The sequence below is a fragment of the Zeus faber genome (genome assembly GCF_960531495.2).
Source record: "Zeus faber genome assembly, chromosome: 1".
NCBI lineage: Eukaryota > Metazoa > Chordata > Actinopteri > Zeiformes > Zeidae > Zeus > Zeus faber.
In genome coordinates this window covers 46,629,509-46,646,847 of record NC_137193.1, presented here as the reverse complement: position 1 = coordinate 46,646,847, position 17,339 = coordinate 46,629,509, and the positions used below count along the sequence as shown (strand labels likewise).

The 17,339-nt window shown below is 39.0% G+C and overlaps 2 protein-coding genes across 2 annotated transcripts; one reads left to right on the top strand and one right to left on the bottom strand.

The window, feature by feature from the left end:
• Positions 1-2,631: 2,631 nt before the first annotated feature.
• sele (selectin E) lies at positions 2,632-6,722 on the bottom strand. Its single transcript, XM_080008581.1, has 12 exons — positions 6,671-6,722; positions 6,449-6,521; positions 5,873-6,286; positions 5,647-5,751; positions 5,362-5,553; positions 5,088-5,279; positions 4,778-4,966; positions 4,459-4,644; positions 4,115-4,315; positions 3,821-4,000; positions 3,585-3,723; positions 2,632-3,414 (listed from the first exon to the last, which is right to left on the bottom strand). The coding sequence occupies exons 1-12, from the start codon at positions 6,671-6,673 to the stop codon at positions 3,357-3,359; spliced, it is 1,932 nt and encodes a 643-aa protein (XP_079864707.1). The 5' UTR covers positions 6,674-6,722; the 3' UTR covers positions 2,632-3,356.
• A 3,270-nt stretch (positions 6,723-9,992) lies between these two features.
• Positions 9,993-12,153, top strand: LOC307236295 (14 kDa phosphohistidine phosphatase). Its single transcript, XM_080008665.1, has 3 exons — positions 9,993-10,167; positions 11,648-11,772; positions 11,898-12,153. The coding sequence occupies exons 1-3, from the start codon at positions 10,026-10,028 to the stop codon at positions 11,988-11,990; spliced, it is 360 nt and encodes a 119-aa protein (XP_079864791.1). The 5' UTR covers positions 9,993-10,025; the 3' UTR covers positions 11,991-12,153.
• Positions 12,154-17,339: the final 5,186 nt, after the last annotated feature.

Below are 17,339 nucleotides of genomic sequence, written 5' to 3'. Positions count from 1 at the left end.
AAAATGTGCAAAAAGTGCCTTTATTGTGGAAAAATGAACCTGCTTTAATAATAATAATAATAATAATAATAATAATAATAATAATAAAAAAGAGTGAAAAAATAAATAAAGTAAAATGAAATAAAAAGGTATTTTTTTTTAAACATACCAACAATCATTTCCATAATACATAGTTTATGTGGTTGATTGTTGGTACATTTTAAATGCTGTATTCCATTTTTTTGTTTAATATTTTTTAAATTAAAAAAAATATATATATTTTTTGATTTGATTAGATTTTTTTTATTCCTATTTTTACTTACATTTTATTTTATCTTTTATTTTATAAATTTATTTTTCTAGTTGTAATACTCTGGGGTTAGCCTTAAAAAAACAACTATTCACTGCATGATGTACACCGTACAATATGTATGTGACAAATAAATCCTTTGAAATCTTTGAAATCCTTCCAAATTATTTTATAAGCGGGAGGTTGAAAAACGCAAACACATCCTATTGTACCTTGATAACAAGCTGTGTATTTCAAATTGCTGCATTTCTCATCATTCCACTTCCCTCTGTTCTGTCCGTTGTTCACGTAGATCTCCACACAGAACTCGGTGCTGTGGTTGTTGTTGGGTTCATCCGCTGCCCACGAGTCGTTGCCGATCCACGTGCTGTTATTTCCGACCCAGGTCCATGGATCACTGATGTGGGTTTTTGTGACCCCGATCCAGTAGTACGGACTCGCTGTTCTGTCTGGCAGCAGGGACACCAGGTAGTCGTTCTCCGCCTGGTTTTGGATCACCACCATGTCCTTGTAATTTTCCTGACACCATCTTCTGGCCTGGGTCCAGTTCATGGTGTTGTTAGAGTAATAAAACCTCCAGCCCACGGTGTCCTTAACCAGGTAAACTACATAGGAAATGTAAAAGTTAAGGTTAATGATATTTGAATTTATTTCATGTTTTAGATGCTGAAGATTATACATTTTAAACATTGCTGGAAATGAACAAAGTACTTAAGTACATTTTTCAAGTATCTGTACTTAGTGAAGTGTACTCAGTTTCAAAGACTTTTGACTTTTACACTACTACGTTTCAAAGCAAATCTCTCTACTTATCACTTATATCTCTCCTTTTTTTAATCTTGATTTATATTTGTATACACTTAAAATAACATTTGATAACATTTTGAAAATATGGATTCATATATATACATTCTTTAAATCAGGGTTCATATTTATATCTATCAAAAGCAAGACAAGTCAGGATCTTCAGAAAAGCTACAGCACAGTAGTACTTAATGCCATATTATACTGTAGACTGAATATGACAAGTACCTTCATTTCTAATACTTTGAGTACATTTGAGAGCTACTGCTTTTACTCAAGTAGAAACATCAACATGGTATACTTTCAACTAGATACTACTTAGATACTTAGATACTAGATACTTACTAGAGTAATTTTGCATATTTCTACTTTAACTTAAGTAAAAGCTCTGAGTAGTTCTTCCAACACTGATTTTAAATGCTGTTCATGCACATATGAATACAGAATGTAATGTCTGATGAGAACAAATTGTTGCTGTAAAATGCAAATCCCATATTCTCTCAAACCAAACGAATTATCAAAAAAAAGAAAAGCGAATAAACATTATATTGCATGGTACCTTATCGTTGGAGCTACTACTTACTCAGGAGGATGATCGATGTGCACTTCATGGCACTTGGCAGTTGCATTGGCTTTCCGAAAAAGTGCCTGTGGAAACCGGTTCTCTGTGAAAAGAATATACGAAAATCTGGAATAAATGGTAAGCAATATCTAATTATCAAATATGACTAAACAAGTCATTACAAGGAGTCTTAGCAGCCTTCACAATTTAACAAATAAAAAATATATATAAATTTGTCTAAGTCCGTATGATTTTCCAAACGATGACTACTTACAATCTTATGTCTTACCATCATTTGTCTCGTGTACCAGAGGCTGGAGCCGGTTTTAGGGTTTGCTCTTTATATATCTTTCCCATGCCACTGAGAGCAGTTTCACTGAAGAATACCTGGATGTGTCAGAGCTTACTTTACAGAAGAGTGAATGGATGTGATAAGCAGAGAGACAATTTATGGGAAAAGTGACTGATGAAGTGAATGATACTCTGGGCAAATTCTGACTGGAACTCCCAGTCGGATATGAATGAATGAATGAATGAATGAATGAATGAATGAATGATTGCATAACTGCATCAGATAGAAGACTATAATGAAACAGTGTAATTCCAAAAATAACATGTCTTTTTATATAAACAGCCAAACAGCAAATTTAATCTTATCAAATCTTAAAGTTATCTTATCTCATGTTATCTGTATGTTTGAGGATTTCTATGTGTGTGTCTGAATATAAGTAAGTTCACTTCACAAAAGAAATTTGATAGTTAAAATAAGGGCCTCTTCATGTATTGACATTCATTCACCTATATTGAGTATAACGGAATATAAGCAGCAAGATTAAAAAAAAAGAAATCTGGACTTTTGAAAAAGTGAACCTATACGCCCGATTCAGGACATGGCTCTATATATGGAAAAACCCCTCAATCCTGTAGATTGTTGAATCACCATAAATAAATATTGAGAGAAATGACCTCCCCCAGATGTGTGCTACACCACTTTTAATTCAGTTAAAAGCCTATTGTGTGAAAACATTCATATAAAAAGGGGTGGCAAGGATCGTAGACACTGTTTACACAACCAAAAACAATTGTTTAATTATGAAAAGTTGAATCTTTATTTTAAACAGTTTTCGGATAAATAAATGCATAAATGGATATTTCACATGCAATAACCAGCTGCAAAATAAATAGAACCAAGACATGTTAGTAAATAAATGTACACTAATTTTAAAATAGAAATAACAAAATCACAGTTTTGTCTACAAGGCAATACACAAAACTTGCCATTATACTAGATATCAAACCATACGAGAAAATATCTCCTAACGACAAAACAGCCCAAAGGAATGTAGTAACATAAACATCTTTCCAATACAATCGAATAGCTCGAGAACAATGTGTTCAAATGAAATGTTCTCACTTAGGGAGAATAACAGGCACACATACTGTACAGTACACAGTATAGCAATCTTAAGTTAACATGGGAATTCTTAATAGAATTATAAATAAAATAAAATAAATGATATTTACATATTTCACAATATTACAAACACATTATAAATTATTGATCGGCTAAAAACTCTGTTTGCTCCTTCACAATAAAATATGATGGTCACACACACACACACATTGTACTACATACTGTATATACATATATATATAGGCACAATCTATTGATCTGTTCTTGTCTGTTCTTGTGTGAGCTCACTATATGAGACTGTCAAAGCCAGTGTACGACTGAGGAGGGTCTTCTACATCTGAATTGCTGGAAAGAAACGGGGGGGGGGGGGGGGGGAAACAACGACAAAGTAAGTTTAGCAGTTGATGACAATTTTGAGTGCCTGTTTTTAAAATTCAGTCTCACATCAGTTGAATATGCAAAGATACATTCTTATATTCAGTTTGAGTAAAAAGTTCTTCAGCTGCCTAACTCACCTGTTCAGAGAGAACTTCCTCCCTTTCTTATTCCTCAGCCGTTTGAGCAGCCATGCAGCTGCAGACAGGCCGGACAGCGACACAGCTCCTACCGAGGCTAAACCCATCGCGGTCGGACTCACTAAGGGTTGAGGGACAGCTGTGGAAACACAAATGAACACATTAGACGTCTCCAACTGGATTTTTGACTGTAGGAGGTTGACTTGAATGTCCTGCACTTTGTTTCATTTGTGTACCTTGGCAGACGGGGGTCTCTCCCGTCCAGTTGCCGTGTCCTTCACAGGTGACGACATCGACACCGTGCAACGTGAAGCCCTGGCCACATGCGAAGGAGCACTGAGAGCTGTACAGCAGCTCAGAGTCGGAACAGTTTATACTCCCATGAAGAGGAGCCATGAGCAAGGGGCACTGGATTGCTGTAGCACAAGAGAGAAGGAATGCGTGTGTTTAGCACGGGGGGGATCTTTAAAAAGTTTGACAACAAAACAAGGCTATCTCATCATGAAGACCAAATCAGTGCGTCAGTTTACCCGTGCATGCTGGGGGAGCGGAGGTCCATTGGCCTGACTGTGTGCATTCCATGCTGACCGCTCCTTGGAGATCATGGCCCTCACTGCAACTGAAGGTACAGGCGATGCCAGGATGGTACGGGCCATCGGATGAGGTGGAAGAAGGGTGCCCACATCTGACCTGACCCCACTTGGGAGCCGCAGGGGAAGGGCATTGCAGTGCTGAAGGGAAAATGCAATGTTGGAAGTGTCATTCCACGACACTCAAATCAAACACACCTTTACGCTAGACTGTAATTCAAGATGCCCGAGAATTTGAAAACACATACTGTTAAATCATAGCTGAGATTTATTGCACATTTTACCTTTGCAAGTAGGTGTGCTTGCGTTCCAGGTTCCCTCCTCAGAACACTGAATAACGGGCGCCCCCTGGAGTTCAAAACCTGAATCGCAGCTGAAACTGCAGGTAGAGTCAGGGCTTAGTTTGTCAAAGGATCTGCTGCAGTGTGTCAGCAGGTGAGCTTCATCTTTGGGCTTTGAGCAGCTGATAGCTGAAGAATCGAGGGACAGAGACAAAAAGATTAAGAAAGGATTCACGTTTTTGGGTGTGTACATAGGAACAAAAGAAGTGGATATTGATTAGATCAAATTTAGACCATGTTAACATCGGAAAAGCCTCCTCACCTTCACAACGAGGCATCTCTTCACTCCACTCTGCCGTTGACGTGCATGTCACTGTGCTTGACCCCAGCAGACGGTGGCCCTGGGCACAGCTGAAGCTGCAGCTGCTGCCGAAGCTGAACCTAACATCTTTGTCCTCGCCGCAGTTAACAGTCCCGTGCTCTAGTTGCTGGACATCAGGGCATTGGACGGCTGCAAAACAGAAGGGTAATAATGGGTTTCAACAGTCAGCCTGTAAATAGATGCAAGAGAAATCCTTGTGCTCTAAACAGTCAGAAATGCAAGCTGATTTACAGATCAGTGTTATCCCTACCGGTACAGGTTGGCTGTGAGTCGTTCCAGAGTCCGGAGGCGCCACACTGGAGGTGGTTAGACTGAGATCCATCCAACACATAGCCCTCCTCACAGGTGAACACGCAGCTGGACTGGTAGGATGAAGAGCCCAGTGGGTTGGAACACTCAATGGATCCTTTTTCTGGTCTGGACAGCTCTTTACACTGAACCACTGTAAAATAAATGACATTGTGTCAGAGCGATAAGACAAAAAGGATTGAAAGGAATTTGTGTTAGTGGTGGTCTTAACTCACGTTCACATGAAGGAGGTTGCTCTGACCAGTTCCCAGAGGCGGTGCATCTCATCGGGTTAGACGTGCTCAGTCGGTATCCTTCTTCACAGGAGTACCGGCACACTGAGTCGTAAGTGTGACTGCCATACTTATGGGAGCAATCCACACTCGCTTTTTCGGGGACCATCACCTCGTCTGGTTCGCACCGAACAACTATAACCCAAATAAAAACGATGAATAATTAGATTTGGAAGCACAGGAGGCTGTGATAGTGACAAAAAAAAAAGCAACATTATGTTCTCTTACCGTGCTCACACCTATCTCCAAAGAAGCCGTCGTAGCATTCGCATCGGTGACTGTTAATGGTCTCCACACATTCCCCATGGATACATGAATCATTCCGACAGGCAGCTGTGGGGAAAAAAATGTACATTTCACATTTCTTTCAATAATCTTATATAAACAGCACTATTTTTGAATAGGAGGTAATAGTCATTGGAAATTATTATCCTTCTAAAAAAGCATTGCTCACCTGTGTAGCACAGAGCTGTCTTGTTTTTATCACACCTCTCATCATTCCATTTTCCAGCCTCCTTCTCCCTCTTGATGTACATCTCCACGCAGTCCTCATTATTTCTATTCATTCCTCCGATATTCTTTTTCTTGCCATTGTTTGGTTCTCTCTTAGCCCAGTTGATGGCTTTGTCTGCCAGGGGCTTGTTTGTCCCCACCCAGGTCCAGACCTCGTTGATCTTGCGGATCCCTATCCAATAGTATGAAGCCTGTTTGGGCAGCCAGTTGTTGAGATGACTGATCTCCTCCTGGTCCTGGATGGCCACCATGTCGGTGTAGTGCTCTTGGCACCAGGCCCTGGCTGTTTGCCAGTTCATGGTCGAGTTGGAGTAGAAGTAAGACCAGCTTTCTACCCCGGTTAACGTGTACAACACTGAGGAAAAAAAAAGATTACAATTATTAATAAAAAAAGAAACTAGTAATCTGCGGTTGCACTTTAAACATTCAAACGTTTGCAAAAAAACAAAAAAAACACTTAAGAGAGCAAAATATTGTTGGCATTCAGGTTCTAAAGTTAGACTTAAATAATACGTACTTAAATAAAAACAAATGATGCGTGAAGTAGAGAGCTTGGATCCACCGACTTGATTCAATCCCAAGAAAAAGTCCTGAGACCAAAAAACAAAAGTTATTAAGCTGAGCAAGTTGCAAGGAATAATAGCATTTGCAATATATAAAAAAATGATCAGTTACAAATTAATCACAATTTATTTCTTAATGTCAGCATTACATATCATATAAAAGGCTCCGCACTCACCATTGTCAGTATATTCTTAAAAGCTTGCAGTTTGCTCCTATAATATAGTATATATTGTTTGACTCTTACTGAGGATGAGATGACTCTGTGTGCTCTGCTGCTGTGAGTTTATATACACTCCAGTGGCCCAGTCCACCTTTCCGGGAACCCATCAAATTGTTTCGACTTCTTCAGTGGAAATTCCACCTCCACCCCCTTCCTCGGTTTCACTTTTATTTTTTTTACAGTTCCTTGCACTTAGGGGCGGAAAGCCCATGTAAGGAGAACTGCTGTTGTAATAATAATAATAATAATAATAATAATAAAAATAATAATAATAATAATCATAATAATAATAATAATAATAATAATAATAATAATAATAATAATAATAATAATAATAGAATAATGATAATACTAATAATAATAACAATATAATAATAATCCTACATTCTGGAGATGAGGAGCCTAATAACAACAACAACAATACTAATACTATTTATTATTGTTATTAAATATTGTTATTTCACGTGTGTAATTTTGTTTTTTCAAACTTTTAAGATTACCAGACACTGTAATTAATAATTATTCATAATAGACTTTCACATCACAAATAGCACTAGAAACAGGCCTGACGAATATATGCACTTGTAGAATGATCAAGATGTGAAAGCCCATTGTCCATGCGGGGGTCAAGGAAATGGAATGTGAATAGGCAGGAAATTGTCATTAGAGGGAATGTAAAAACATGTGAGCGAAAAGGAGGGAGAGGAAAAAGGATTCTGTGCATGGGATATTCCCACTAGCGCCAGTGTAAAATTTGCATATATCTTCTCAAAAGAAAATAATGCTGCTGAGCCGAATCTATCGAACCACGGGAACATAAATAGATATCCCACACATTTGAATCCAACACAGCATTTTATCACGATGAAACCAGATTAATTAATTTAATTGTAATTATTTATCTTGGTTAGTTATGAATTAGTTATGGCACCAAATGTATGTATATTCAGTATTAAGTCAAAACAATAACCTAGAGTGATTTATTGGTGTATTCATGTAGAAAATCTCAAATTCATGATATGTCATGCATTAATCCATGCATTCATTCATGCTGAGTCACGCATTTGGTTGTGCATTAATTACTCATAATTTGAGTGCCCATATTATAAAGCGTGCCGGCAGAAGCTATGCTCCATCGCAAAGGCTGATGCTCTATCATCTGAGCTTTCTAAAAACACAACCCTCAAACATACAGTCATCTCATGTGAAAGGATGCACTTATTTATTTATTTTTTTACCCTGTGCTGTCAGCATGCTGGGCATACAACACAGTATGTGTACGCCATTGCATCTAGGACAGAGTTAGTCTGCAAGTGGAGTTCGAGTTCTCAACCTGCAATGCAACTCTTTATTCATTCTGAAATCGTCAAGAACTGCTGCAATAACTCTGCCCTGTGGACGACCTGTAGGATGACAAGAGCACAGTTATTTGTTGTACAGAACCACCACCAATCCCACTGTTTGGAGAACTATTTTTACCATGTTTAGGTCTATAAACAACTAATCACTACTCTAAGAGGGGGAGAATCACCACGGGTGACACAAAGAAACATAGAACCAAACAACATGAACAAGGAAAAACACAAAGGCAGAAACAAACAACAACATGTACAGGGAAAAACAAAAAAACATCTATCGAAAAAACAGAATTATTTTGGCCCAGGAAAACTGGAACAGCAATTGAGCACGTGGCCTCTTCCTGTCATAGTTAGGGCAGTAAATAAGGAAAAAAAGGGGAGGGATGCCAAGAGGGATGCCAAGAGGGTGCTGGGGTGCGTTTAAAGCAGGTGCCGGTGGCACGTCGGTGATGAGACTGCTTGTATGTGTGTGTGTGTGTGTGTGTGTGTGTGTGTGTGTGTGTGTGTGTGTGTGTGTGTGTGTGTGTGTGAGGTGTCCATCAGTGAGTGTACAGGATTTATCCCAATTGGTTCTGGTGTATAAGGTCGGTATTAAGTTGTGGCACCTCCAAGCAGTGGAAAGGGCGCCAAAGTCACCCCCGAGCCCCGCAGCCGCACAGACACCCTACGGCCGCAGGAAAGCCCCGGGCCCCACAGCCGCAGAAGGCCCCCCGGGCTCCCAGAGAAGCCGGAAGCCCACGGAGAAACCCCCACACCCGGCCCAGAGGAGCACAACTCAGTTCCAGGGAGGAGGAAAGGATGCAGTTTTTGTTTGTGATTTTATGGAGGTCTGTGGAGGCAGGAAGGTGCTTGAAAAAGTGAGGTGATTGAAAAAGTGAGAGGCAGAAGTCAAGGCGCCTGTCGGCTCCTGTCGGCTCCTGTCCGCCTCCACCAGCGATGGCTCATATCCTTCCTGCATGACAGGAAGGTGTGGACAGAACGAGTTTTTATCAGTGCGACAATTCTGATTTGTTTAACACGAAGGGTGCAAAGAAAGAGTGCATGATGGAATGGGCTTTGACAAGAATACCCTTTATAGATTCTGTTGATTATTAAATGATGGGCAATTACAAGTTCAACTTATCTCACCTTTGCACGATGACTAAATGACCAATAAAATAATAACAAACAAACAAAATAATCATATCATGATGTTATTTTATCGTGTTAGCTTTGCACTTTTATTCAAAGCATTTAGGGATTCATAGTGCTTTAAGCTTACCATTAGATCATCGAAGTGTATAATTTCATCTAGTACCTTTTGGAAATATATTTTCAACTGAACTGAGGTGGGCAAAAATACATTAAAATGCATCAAAATACAAAAAATAGAAATTATTATTATTATTATTATTATTTCCTGTTATGACAACTAAAAAAATAATTATAAAACAAGGTTTGTAGGCCTAATTATTTATCGACTTAAAACCTACTACGTTGTTGATTGTTGAATGTGTGAGTTACTGTGAAACCAGAGTCAAAATACTTACATGTGCAAAAGCATACTTGGCAAATAAAACGCTATTCTGATTCCCATTCTGATTCATCGACAACTACTCCAGGCTAGGGAATCAAGTTTCATGTCTATTTGTTAAGGATGACAAAGGGACGAAGGAACAATTTAGTTTGGCCTTTTCACATCGTTTGTCCTTTGTCTTACACGTCTGTTCTAAAGGCAAGGGAAACTGCACAAGCATTAGATACATGCATTGAACGACTCTTCCTTGAGAAAAATGACAACTAAAAAAAAAAAAATAAATTAAGTCGAACATCGAGGTTTCTTTGCCAAAATAACTGTTAGTTTACCACTTTAAAGACGTCGAAATTCCCTGTCGCCATTGCGTCGCCCAAAAATGGCAAAGGAGACCACGCCCCCACACTGCACCACGTGGTCTGTGAACCGCGCAGCAGCGATGGCTGACCCTCTGGCCCAAGTTCCCGTGGTAGAGATCGACCCAGACGGCACATTTAAGTATATACTATTAAGGTTGAAAGTTAAAGATGAAGAGATGCATAAAGATGTTGTACGGGGCACCAAAAGTGCAGAGTACCACAGTAAGTTGGCTGTAAGCTGCGTTGCTCCGTGTTGGGACGGTGTTGGCTCCGTGCTGTCTGCATGCGTTGTGTCGCTCTATGTTTTGGCTCAAATTCAGCTGCATTCTGCCAGATTATATTCATATTGCCGGTTCAGGGGCCCGACAGATGAAACTAAATAAGAAATATAAAGATAAAAAAACAAAAAAAAACCCCACCATGATTCTTCAAATGATCTTAATAAAGTTACAGGAAAGCATAAATTGAACTAATGCATTTCGAGGTAATATTCACCCAGGTTTCATATTCTGACGTGCTCACTGCTTCTGCTTAGTCATGGTTGTTGGTACTCGTTATTTGCGTCGTATTACAGGTATTCCTTTGGGCATTTCTGAAATTAATATTAATTACAGTTGTTAACCTTCAGTTGTTCTCGAAGGACCGGACCGCATTAATACATGGGCCGCATTTGGCCCGTGGGCCACCAGTTGAATAAAAACTTAAGAAGCGTCCCAATCATTCAAATGTTTTTGTTTTTTTTGCAGTATCTTCTTATTTGGACATCCCACAAGGTTTTAATAAATACTAGTGCACATCCGTTCAAAATGTAAGACTTTCTAAGACGTGAATGGCACAGTTCAAGTAACAAAACGAGTATAAAAAAAAAAAAAGAATAGTCAATGATTCAGTCCTTAGCATGCTCGTGTCCAAATTGCACCAAATTGGACACTGCATGTCCTTAGGTCCCAAGCAATACACCCACCAAGTGTAAACTAGATGGGATGAACGGTTGTTAAAATAATCAAAAGGACATACTGTCCAGACATGCATACATACATACATACGGACGACAGACAGATGGACGGACATACATAAATATATACAGGCAGAGATATGGACGGACGGACGGACATACATATACAGGCAGACATACGGACGGACGGACGGACGGACGGACATACATAAATACAGGCAGACATACGGATGGATGGACGGACGGACATACATAAATATATGCAGGCAGACATACGGATGGACGGACATACGTACGTACATACCTACATACACACACACATATGTAAGGACGGACAGATGGACATGTATACATGCGTTCACACATACAAACGGAAATGCATACATACACACAGACATACGGACAGACGAACGAACATACATGCATACACACACAAATAAGGACGGGTGGATATACATACATACATACATACATACATACATACATACATATGTACAGACATGGACGGACGGACGAACATACATACGGACAGCCGTTGACAACTTGCTGTATTTGACTATAAAGAGAAACCTTTTTTTTTTAGACTGGACAGACTAGACTAGACTTAAAGTTTCAGTGTTGCAGGCGAAAAACAATTTGTAGGCTTCTGTGATGCTGTCCTGTACATCAAATAACTAAAATAAAACCATCAATTTGTTATTATGGACTGCCACAAGGCTATCTAACTGCACTGATCTCTCATTTTAGATCATATATTTGAGAAAGTAAGTCCAGCCATGGAAGCCTTGGGACTGGAGTGTAAATGTCTTGGTGGTGGAAAGATCGAACACAACAGCCAAGAGAAGAAGCTCAGGGTGTTTGGAGAGTCAACCGTAAGTCATTTTACCTCTGGGAGAGAGTCCCTGAGTTCATGTTAAAGATATGTTTTGCACGTGTATTATAATATGCACATATTTTACTTTTGAAAATGATTTTAAATTACATTTGTCATTTTTAGGCTTTTGGCAAAGCTGACCACTCTGTGTCTGCAGAGAAGCTGAAAAGCGCCTTCAGTGACTATGACATCACCTGGTCTGACGACAAGAAATAGTTGGAAGTTGCCAAATTCATCTCATGCTGAATCTTTAACCACTTATTTATGAGAAACGACACCAAATGACTGTTGATTATTAGTTTAATTGACCTTTAACTCTGATCAAACCCTGTCATTGCATGCACTTGGTAAATTATTCAAATAAATTCATTTGGATTTATTTTTGAAACTAGCAGTCTGATATTATGATAATACCCTATTCCTGTACAAGACACTGTACCCCAAATAATCTTTCTGTGTCATTCTTCATACTTTTTTGGTGAAGGTGGGCAAGAAAAAAGAAAATATCTGTATTGTCTTAGAATTGTCAGCAAATATGAGTACTAGAAAAAAATAATTGAGAAAAATGAAAATGGTTCAATTTCATCCCTTATATATTGTAAATTAACTGAAAACAATATTAACATAAAATCAGCACGCCAAGTATAAATTCTGCAGCATAAGTCAAGGAAAAGTTTTTGTTGCGTTTTCAAAAACGAGAGAGAGAGGGGGGGACACAAAATAATCTACCAATAACAGCCCATTGTAATTGTTATTTAGGCAACATGTTTTGGAAGTATACTTTGATGAGCTCACAGAATCAGAGGCTACGGGCCAAGCAGAAAGTCCGCTCAGGAAACGTGCGTGAGTTGGAATGAAAAACACATTTCCTGCCGCTCTCAGGAAAACTCAGTTTGAAAAAAACCGAAATAGGCTTCCGCGGCAATGCTGTTATGTTCGGTAAATGATTGCACAAAAATAGATACAGAAAATTTACTGGGAATAAAAGTGAATTTAAGAAATGTTATTGAGAGGGTTCCAGATAGTAGGGATCTGGGCAGGCTGCTACTTTCAAGGCCCTGTCTTTTTTTATTTGCTGAAAATAAAGAAATAAATAAATGAATGCGTTAATGGATACACTGTTACCAGAAAACCAGGGCCCATATTCAGAAAATATTTTGTTTCCACTAAGAGATATTGCAAATATAAGTAAAAGTTTCTCGATCACAGTTTCCTCTTAAAACCTATACACAAAGCTGATGAGACCAACTTTTACTAGGGAATGGGGAGAAATCATAAGCGAGGCGGGGCTGACCTTGTTGTGGATGATTTCATGTTGGATTAACAAGCTTATTTCTTACTATGATTGGCTGACGGGAGATGGGTCTCAGTGCCTTCATCATAGAAATACTGTAGAAGGAGGTATCATGTTGCCATCATCAAATAAAGATGTTAAAATAAAAATGTAGGCTGTGTCACATGAAACCAATAATAATCTACTGACTAGTCAAGTATATGTTAAGGTGATTGTCTGTATCTCTACTGACAGATGACTGAGATATCCCCAGTTGGTCTGCGCTGCCTCGCTGCATGTTCCCTGTGGCCAAGCAGCGTAGAGAACCTGGATCTCCGCTGTGGGGTTGTTTCTGTTTGCGAAGTGACTGCGTCCCTGACTAGCGCCACTATTATCATAATACCCTGTTTATTAAGGCTGTGGTGTGGAGATGGGATGGTTTTAGCAGCCACACCTGACCTGGATCTAGGTTATTGGGTCAGGGTGGCTGCATACCTGTTACTCATTGGTTGGGCTAATGAGCAACAGGTTAAAACCCCCATCTTCACACTCACCCAGGATAGGCGCCCTGTCATGAGATGTTCCATCTGCTCCTGGCTCGTCCTCTGTGTCGGAGGGCCCTGAAAACGCCACTTGGGTGGCGTGTGGTAGGAGAAACCAGCACAAAGGTGATACCTTTTTAAAGCTCTGTATTATTCAATGCTTCTAAAACGTTGATGCCATTATGAGGCGGCTTGTCGGCAGCAGCAATTTTCGGATTGTTTGTGATTTAGTCTCAGTGATTTAGGAGTCCTCTTGACTACCCCTACCTTTCACAGATTTAGGCGCTGGTTTTAGCGCTAAAACCCTTTGTGAAATACCCGTAAACCGAAAATTAAGGAGTCCTTAAGTTAGGACTGACACACCCATTAATTTTAAGAGTTCTCGTAAATCAACAAGTTAGGGGCTACTTTTAGCCTTGAGATGTTTTGGGAATACGGGCATTGGGCTCTTATCTTTTTTGTCAGCAAATGCCCACGGTTTATCATTACACTTACAGAAGTCGTAAAAGGCCAATATGTTTTTTCCATGATCAAGACCTTTTGTGAGCATAATGAAACAGAACTTGTTTTCTTGAGATCATGAGATGGTTAAAGAGATGCAGTATCATACAGCAAACATCCTTGGAGGTCAATATTAAATGGACTGTCCATTAATAGTGGTGTGGGTGGTGCAATATATAATAATAGTGCCATTATTATTGCTATCAAGTTATCAAGTCAAAAGTCAGGCATGGCTCAAAGTGAATTCAACCCAAGATTGCAGCGAACCCTCACTTCACCCTCACCACCAACTTAACAAATTGTGCATTCTGGCAAGACCCTCAAAGGGAATGAAACAGACATGGTCTAAAAAAAAAAAGCACTTTCCCTCCGGTTTCTGTCCTGAATGTTGCCAGTTTCCTGCACACCGATAACCTTTATATTATCTGGGAAATGGAGGTCAGCATTGTGGGATAGTGTAAACAATAGTAGAATCCACCCGCTTATTGGAAATCTTGGCTTTCGTCTTCCAGAGAAACTTCACTCGTAAATGTTAAACAAAATCAAACATTCATCTAATTTAAACAAAGATTAATTAAATTGTGCCATTGGTTATACACATTTTATAACCAATGGCAAAACATCGAAAGTTTATTTTTATTTTAAGAACAATCATTTACGGAATGGAACAAAAATCCGCCCAATTTACATGAATTGTGATAAAACCTTTGTTCAATGTTGAACAAAAATGCAAAAATAGCATTTTCATGAGTGTAAAATACATTTATTAAACTTGTAAAAGCATTTCACAGATTTATTAAATACTTTGTCACAAATGTAAGAGCATTTTCATAGGTTTGATAAATATATGGAAATTGTTCAGACATTTAAGTTTTCAATTTAGGTTTAACATATTACATTTTGTTTTTTGTATAATTGCTAATATTTTATCATATTTCATATTATATATCTTAAGTCATAGATATGACAAATAATGAGTTTTGTTCCTAAATCATGAAGTTTTGATTAAATAATGAACACGTTTCATCTGTCATGTTTGGCACTACATAATGTATTAAGGAAAATTGTCCTCTCAATTTAAATTATTTTTATTTTATATTCATTACCTGATGGTAGCATATCATATTTGAGACTTACTGAGAATGACTGCCGTGTTAGAGTAATGATACAAAGTACTGGTATCATGTGTTCATTAACTCCCATTTCCCAAACAAGAAGTTAGTTTCTTCCTCCACCAACACCCACAAACACCTCAGTTTGCCGGGAAGAGAGGCGCTAAAGGAGGTGGCTTGCGTTGAGATCTTATCATCAAAACAATAGCTTGTAATGCACTGGCTACATTAGGTCTAGACTACACCCACAAAAATCTTCGTTCATGAAAAGGAAAATGAAAGGAAACCCATCTATTTCCCAATTTTAAAATTGCCAGGAAGATATCTTATTCAGTATGAAGAACTCCTGGGGGAGGAATTTACACAATTTACACAAAAAACAGACAGTAATAACAGGAAACCCATGGTCTACCAACAGTCTTTTTAATTGCAATGTCACACATGCATGTTTCTTATAATGCCATGTGAGTTTTTTTGTCAAAATGTATGTGGAATATGGTCTTATGAATGTTTGAATTGCTTGCCATTTCTCTCTCCTTTGTGACTCTTGTTTAAATGTTTGCATCGCCATCTCCAATTTTATTTTGACTTGTTTTCAAGGAATTCTTCAAAACTCAAAATGCACTTTCATTGTACAGTGGTACCTCGACTTACGACTGCATCTACTTTCGACTAATCCAAGATATTACTAGCGATAGTTGCAAAAATTTGTATCGACTTGCGACCGACTGCTCCAAGGAACGACCGTGGAAATTTGCAGTTGATGCATCAGCGGTCAGTCAGTGGGCGACCTACATCGTGTGTGCACGTAGTTCGTGGCTTATCGATATTTTTTTCATATTTACTGTGTTTGTGCTGTGTATTTTGTTTATTTTCACCCTTCATGATTATATAATTTCTATGGGAAAAATTGCTTCGCCATACGACTGTTTTAACATACGACCGTTCTTATAGAACGAATTACAGTCGTAAGTCGAGGATAGTTTATTCTTCAACTGTTATAATCTGCAAACTGTGTTTTCTGGGAGTCTGTGCCAAAATAAAAAGTTCTATGAGGATGTCCTGCTGCCATCCCACATTCGGATTGTTGTCCAACATTCAGAAGTTCACAGCTTACAGGTACGTGGGACCCACTTTAAGAAAAGCCCAACATAAGCTCAAACACTTCATGACAATATGCCATGGACTGCCATCCATTTTTTTTTTGTTTGTTTTACAGTTGGTCAGTGTCCCGGGAACATGAATTAAGTAAGTAAGACTACATGTAGGCTTACCCCATACTTACTTCATGTTCCCCACTGATTATTCATTACATTTTTGTATATATATATATATATATATACACACACACACACACACACACACACACACACACACACACACACACACAGTAATAAATAGCTGAAGAAATAGTGTGGTTTTCAATTCAATGCAAAACAGAATAGAAATATAAACAAATAAGCAATGCGCAAAGTATAATAACATCAGCAGTGTATTTATTATGCATGTATAATAAATATTACAATTAATTTATACATGATTGCTAAAGAACAACAAAAAAATACAGTTTAAATACAGAAAATACAGGCTCCTGTTTTGGAAGATTCCCGCCTGGGGCGCTGTTGGCACCGTGCTCCGGCGGGTTATCTTCCAAAAAAACAGGAGCCTTTCTGTGTGGAGTTTGCATGTTCTCCCCGTGTTCACATGGGGTTTCCTCCACCTCACGTCAGTAAGGACCCCCACCAAAAACATGCACCCATCATCGTCTGACCAGCGATGGACACTTATCACCTGGTCCCCGGGCGCGTCCACGTATGCTGCCCACTGCTCCTGGCTGTGGCCCCGGAGGAAGGACAAGCCAGGATGGGTTAAAAGCAGAGGATCCATTTCACCGGCCACCATCAAGCATGTGCATGTGTGTGTGTGTGCAAGCATGTGTTGTGGAGTGTCGTGTGACGATTAAAGACTGTTTCTTCTTTCTTTCTTTTCTTTCTTTAAACTGTCCTGTCAGTCCAGACCGAGCCCAGACACGTGTTCCACAACATCGATATAATTGGTTAAATCCTCAACATCTTTAACCTTCTCCAGCCAATCACAAGAGCAGTCCGATGAGCGCGTATGGCCAACGTCATATCCG

Coding starts and splice junctions, on each gene's coding strand:
- sele (XM_080008581.1), bottom strand. Junction 5,752..5,872: donor GACAGCTCTGTGCTACACAG/GTGAGCAATGCT, acceptor TTTTCCCCACAG/CTGCCTGTCGGAATGATTCA. Junction 5,554..5,646: donor TGGAGATAGGTGTGAGCACG/GTAAGAGAACAT, acceptor TTTGGGTTATAG/TTGTTCGGTGCGAACCAGAC.
- LOC307236295 (XM_080008665.1), top strand. CDS start 10,026: ATGGCTGACCCTCTGGCCCAAGTTCCCGTGGTAGAGATCGACCCAGAC. Junction 10,168..11,647: donor CAAAAGTGCAGAGTACCACA/GTAAGTTGGCTG, acceptor CTCTCATTTTAG/ATCATATATTTGAGAAAGTA. Junction 11,773..11,897: donor GGGTGTTTGGAGAGTCAACC/GTAAGTCATTTT, acceptor TGTCATTTTTAG/GCTTTTGGCAAAGCTGACCA.